General features: G+C 44.0%; 1 protein-coding gene across 4 annotated transcripts in view; it reads right to left on the bottom strand.

Annotated features, from left to right (window-relative positions):
* TLK2 (tousled like kinase 2) overlaps nt 1-5706 on the bottom strand; it is a 125925-nt gene that overhangs the window by 3176 nt on the left and 117043 nt on the right. For all 4 annotated transcript variants that reach the window (XM_045299592.1, XM_004707263.3, XM_045299593.1 and 1 more), the window contains 2 exons: nt 4672-4783; nt 2422-2529 (listed from right to left, as the gene is read on the bottom strand). In XM_045299592.1, the coding sequence (XP_045155527.1) occupies nt 2422-2529; nt 4672-4783 (220 nt within the window). The remainder of the gene's footprint in view (nt 1-2421; nt 2530-4671; nt 4784-5706) is intronic.

Genomic DNA, 5706 nt, shown 5'->3' with positions numbered 1-5706 from the left:
GCACCAGCAACACAGAAGCTTTCCCTGTGGAGTTTCTACAGCTGCTATACTGAAGGCCCTTAAATAAGTTATCGGTGTTTTCCTGTTTGCTGTTTCTTCTCATTTTTACCCAGAAAGCTCTAATCAACGTTCTGAAATGTAACTATTGTAAACAATCCAATCAATTTTTAAAAATCTGAAATAAGAAACAAGCTAGTAATTTTTTCTATTTTTATGTTTAACTAACAAAACAGTACAATGTCAACCCTGGTTTTTCAATAGGTAAAGGCAATTGATAAAAGCAAATTCACAGAATGAATACAAGGGGCCATTTTCCCACAAAACTTTTTGGAGCCCTCTTGAAATGATCGCTGGCCTTTAACAATGAGCTGTTATGTAATAAGACACCTAGAAATAGGGTCAATGGGCTGTCTTAGGTTGCCTTTGCCTGCATTTCCTCTGCACAGCTGCTGATGCGAGTCATTGAAACAGCAGTCAGGTTAGATCGCTGCCCTGACTCTCCAGCACTTTCCTGCTGCAGCTGCGCCCAGCTCCTGCTCACGCTCTACCTCTGCTTTCCTCTCTGCTCAGAGGCTCTCCCGCAAATCCACACATGGCTCCCACCTCTGACTTATTTTCTTCGCAACATTTAGCACTAACCAAAACGGCTTTTAATGGGTTCTCTTGTTTAGTGGGATGTAAGCTCCTTAAAGGCAGGGCCTCGTCTGTGAAGTTCACTGCTACCCATTCACATTTCTATCTCCACTACTGAGAGCAGGGCTTAGTGAAGAATAGGGATTCCGTAACTACTTGGAGGAGGAGAGGAATGGATAAGGGGCTGGAGAAATGCACATTCAGAAGGAGGGAGACTAGAAAATTAGTAAACGGTTTGGAGACATTTCTGTATTATTCATAGCAAGTTGATACAACAATCACTAAAGTTGTATGAACGCTTGTTCACCTTATTTACTTGTTAAGAACGCTTGTTCACCTTATTTACTGAACAAACACAAATATCTGACAAAATGGTATAAAATTTCAAAAGGCCTGACAGAAGAGGAAAATGAAATGCCTGTCAGGCAGTGCGTGCATGTCTCCCAGGTGGGCCAGGGTGGGAGCTGTGAGCAACTGTGGGAAACGTTGAATGTTGGGCAGTGTTATGGACTGAATTGTGTGTCCTCAAAATACAATTCCTGCTAAATCCTAACCTCTATTCCTGGAGTTATAATTCCATTGGCAATGAGTTGTCTAGTTATGTTAACAAGGCAGGACTTGAGCTGATCTCTTTAGACTGGAGACTTGAAACACGGTGACCTGGAAAAAAGCTAGAGAGAAAAACCTTCCCTCCAGAGTCAGTCCCGATTTTGGACTCCTAGCCTCGCCTCCTGAACTGTGAGAAAAGAAACGTTCTGTTTGCTACAGTCACCTACTGTTACAGAGGCTCTGGATAACTACAGCCAGGAGCTACCCAGGCCATGTAAACCTTACAACCACCTTTAACTACCGTATATACTCGTGTATACGTCAAATTTTTCAGCACTTTCTTAATGTAGTTTTTGTGGTAAAATTAGGTGCCTCGGCTGATATTCGGGTCAGCTTATACTCGAGTACATATGGTAACTTATTTTTGTCTTCACTATGTACAGATGAAGAAAAGAAATTCATAAAGTTTGAGTGAACATGCCCAAAGCTACGCAACTACTGAGTACAAAGGTGACAAGCAATTTCAGTCCATCAGGCTAGCTTTTTTTGGCATGGCACTGCTCTCTCTCTGACAAAGGCCAGGACACCTACGTTTGCTTTGGGACTATACTAGAGGACTTCCTGCAGCTTCCCACTTATGGCGATGGAGAGCTTACACTACTGAATACTGTGGGGGCAGGGGTCTTCCTGCAATCATAAACCATCTGAAGAGTGGCTCTTGCTAACCTTCGTCACATGGATAACCAGGAGGGGACAACAGAGAGCAAAAGAGCAAAAAACTTAGTTCTGTAACCTTTCACGTTGACTTTAAAAAGTGCCAAGGACCAGCCACCTGGGTAGAACGCGTTAGTTTACAGAATAACACAGAGGAAAAATTGTGGTAGATACTACAATCTTGGTTTGTACATGGACCACTGAGGGCGAAGTTATTTAAGCTCCAGTGTCTCATACTCTAGTCCGACCTCCTATGTTGATTCTAACGTCTGGGCAGGAACTAAGTTGGGCATTCTTTAGCTTCCCAGAACACCTGGGCCATGTCTTCTTTCCCTATCCTTCTTTGCCTATAGAGAGCCTTCAAGGGTTCAAGCAATAGTCTTCTGTCTGTTGTCCTTAGGAATATCCACCCATGCCTCCCTCCACTGATGCTGACATTCTGTACTCAATATCCATCCCAGAGTTACCCAAAGAAGTCATAAAAGCCGAACAATCATTTCGGCTGGCCGGCAGACCAGAACTTACCTTTGCTTCAGGTGTTACTACTGGCTTTGGCGGAAACTGCACTTCAGTAGCTTTAAGAATAGTATTCTCTTGTAGAATGTCTTGCTGGGACTGGTTATGGCCAAAAGGCTATCATAGAAAAACAAATAAAGGTGGGTCTCTGGGTTAGAATGAAACAGAACATCATTAAGAATCACAGAGAGGGAAAGGGGAATGCATTTCCCAAAGAGAAGTGTGGGAAGAAACTCTGAAGATGACCATGAAACCTCTCATTTCATAGGTAATGGAGGAAAAGGCTTTCAGCTTCAGTAACTTGCTCATGATCCAATGTCTTGGTCTAGGCAGAGCTGGGGCCTGGAGCAGCACCATTGATATCATACGGGGGCTGCTAAAGCCTAGCTGATGGAGAAAAAGAAGATTCAGAGCAAACAGGCCAACTCTTTGGTACTTGTGAACTTAAGTGACAAGCAGATGAAAAAGAAAAAGGCTGAATGGAGAAACCAAACCTAACTTGCTGCTACTGTCTCAATTCCAACTCACAGTGGCCCTCTCGTACAGAGTGGAATTGCCCCAAAGGGTTTCCAAGAACATCAATGTGCGTGGAAGCAGCAGCCAAGAAATCAAATCACACACCACATTGGGTAAAATTGCTGGACAAGAACTCTTTAAAGTGTTAAAGAACAAAGAAGCTATGGTCTTGTCAATGGACTCATCCTGGGTGTGAAAGGTGGGCAGTACATAAGGAGGATCAGGGAAGAAGTGGGCATCATCTGAAGTACAGTGTGGTAGATAAGAGAACAGAGGACACTGAAAGCACCACGAACTGCTAGCAGAACAAATGGATATGTTTGCAGGAGCACAGCCAGGCTTCTTCTTAGCCAGGATGGCAAGACTTGGTCTCACATACCCTGGACATGTGATCAGGGGAAACCAGTCTCTGGGAAAGAATCTCATGGGTGGTCAAGTAGAGGGGCAGCGGAAAAGAGGAAGACCCTTGACAAGAGGGATGGACACAGTTGCTGCTAACAATGAACCCAAACACAACAGTAATTGTAAGGGTGGCGCAGACCTGAGCAGTGTTTCATCCTGGTTTGTTGCTGTAAATGGAAATTGCCTTGAAGGCACCGAACAACAGTAACCTTTAGGGAGGCAGGTTGCCACACCTTTCTCTTGAGTAGTGGCTGGGGGGTTAAACAGTCTGCCTTTTGAGTAGCAGTCATGGGCTTGGCCAGTGCACCACCAGAGCTCCTTAGAATGGGAGAGGAGAAAGAGTTGGGGATACTTAACTGGCTTGCCTTGTACTTAATAAAGTCTTTAAAAATAAGCTCAGGTCTAGAGTCATCTCTATCATGCTTCTAATAAGTAAGACTGCACACCACTCTTTATAAGTTTACCTCATTAGCAGCAATTCCGCTATCATGGAGATTGCACACAATAAGAAGACTTGCTAGTTCTGAAGGGTTGCCCTAGTTGAGAGAGGTAGGATAAGGAAGAAAAGACTAAGGAGAAATGAAAAAGAAAGCTAAAACCTTCATTACGAGCTAGGTCTGGGGATGAGAATCAAATATGAAGAATCCAGGGACTTACAGAACTCCCACCAGTTACATACACAACTTAGGGAGGGAGCTCTGAAGCACTGAGAGCAGAAATATACACAACTGGAATCAAACACAAGCAGAAGCAGACAGACTCCTTTTTCTTCCATGTACCAGCTGTTGGGTTTAAACCACCCACTTGTCGTTAGTAGCCCAATACTTAACCCCTATTATGCCACCCAGGCTCCTTGAAAATCTATCAGGTGTAGTGCATCACCTATGCTATTATTTGCTTAATGATATGACCCCCTGATCAGAGGTAATCAAAGAGGAATGCTTCCTCCTCACATCGTTTCTCCAGTACAGAACTGTCAAGCATGCGCTGTCCTCAGTCATAGCTTGAAGTAATGTGGTGCAGGATTAAAGAGCTCTGGAGATATTTTCAAGTTTCTGTCCTTGGGACCCTAATGCCTCTTGGGAAAATGACGTATTTCTGTAAATAAACGATTTCACCCACTGTCTGTCTATATCAGATCATATCCTGGATCAAACAGAGAGCCCATTGGAATGCAATGGTGCCCTGGAGACAAAGCTTTTATTATTAAGTCTTCATTTTCGTGGAACTACCGCCGTCAGGGTCCCGTCTATCTACCCCAGTCATTAACTCCAGGGAGTAACTCATACTGAGGCCACCTAAGGAGGACGTCAAGCCACGACACCAGACCCTCTTCCTTACCTTCCTTCCATAGAGACACTGGTAGAAGATGACACCCACTGACCAGACGTCAACTTTATTTGAGATCTTTGGTGGTTCTTTCCCAACCACAAAACACTCCGGTGGTAAATACCTGTGACCAAAGGGGAAATAAAATTCTTAAGAGAAATGATTGCATAAACAAAACATATATACAACAAAAAGGCAAAATAAAAAACCTTGTTGTAAATAAAAACATGTGAATTTTATCAGCTGACAAGTCAACAAAAAGGTCCCCTAACGTTGCAGTTCTCAACCTGTGGATCACAAGCCCTCTGGGGAGTGGGGGGGTGTCGAACGACCCTTTCACAGGGATCACCTACTACATCCTGCGATCAGATATTTGCATCATGATTCCTAACAGTAGCAAAATTACAGTTATGAAGTAGCATCGAAAAAAATTTTTTTAAAATAATCTTATAGTTGGGGGGTCACCACCACATGAGGAACTCTATGAAAGGGTCGCGGCATTAGGAAGGTTGAGACCCACTGCTCTAACCTAAAGTGGCATAATGTCCTGTAGGGCCTTAAAATGCGTTTCTGAATATACGGCGTATGGTCCAACATCCTCTCCTGACTGTTCACACTATTGAAGTGCTTTTTAATAATGGAGGGGGGTGGACACAAAGAGGGACATCATCCCCTCTCAACAACAGTTCAAGTGACAAACACCAAGGGGTGTGGAGTGTTTCAGGGCTCCTTTCCGTGTGGCCGAAAGATGTCTCTAACTGAAGTAACTCAGAAACCCAACTGACTTCATGACCTAGGACAGATCTCTGAGGACCTAGGCGGTTTTGCCCAAAGACAGCATCTAGGGGAAATCTCAGCAGGAAACGATGCCGATTTCTAATCAAAGGTGGCATTACAGTCCAGCTTAGCAGAATAGTTTACATTTCCTACTTAACGGATGATCGGGGGGCATGCTGGAAGATTAACAGGTAGTTTTGCAAAAGCCAGAAATAAACTAGTTCGCAGCACAACTCAATCCTCATCTGCATTCCTCCCGCCCCCCCCCCC

Source organism: Echinops telfairi, unplaced genomic scaffold (genome assembly GCF_000313985.2).
Source record: "Echinops telfairi isolate 266 unplaced genomic scaffold, ASM31398v2 ScPeMD7_7458;HRSCAF=8496, whole genome shotgun sequence".
In the NCBI taxonomy this organism is placed as follows: domain Eukaryota; kingdom Metazoa; phylum Chordata; class Mammalia; order Afrosoricida; family Tenrecidae; genus Echinops; species Echinops telfairi.
This window is presented reverse-complemented; position numbering and strand designations above follow the sequence as displayed.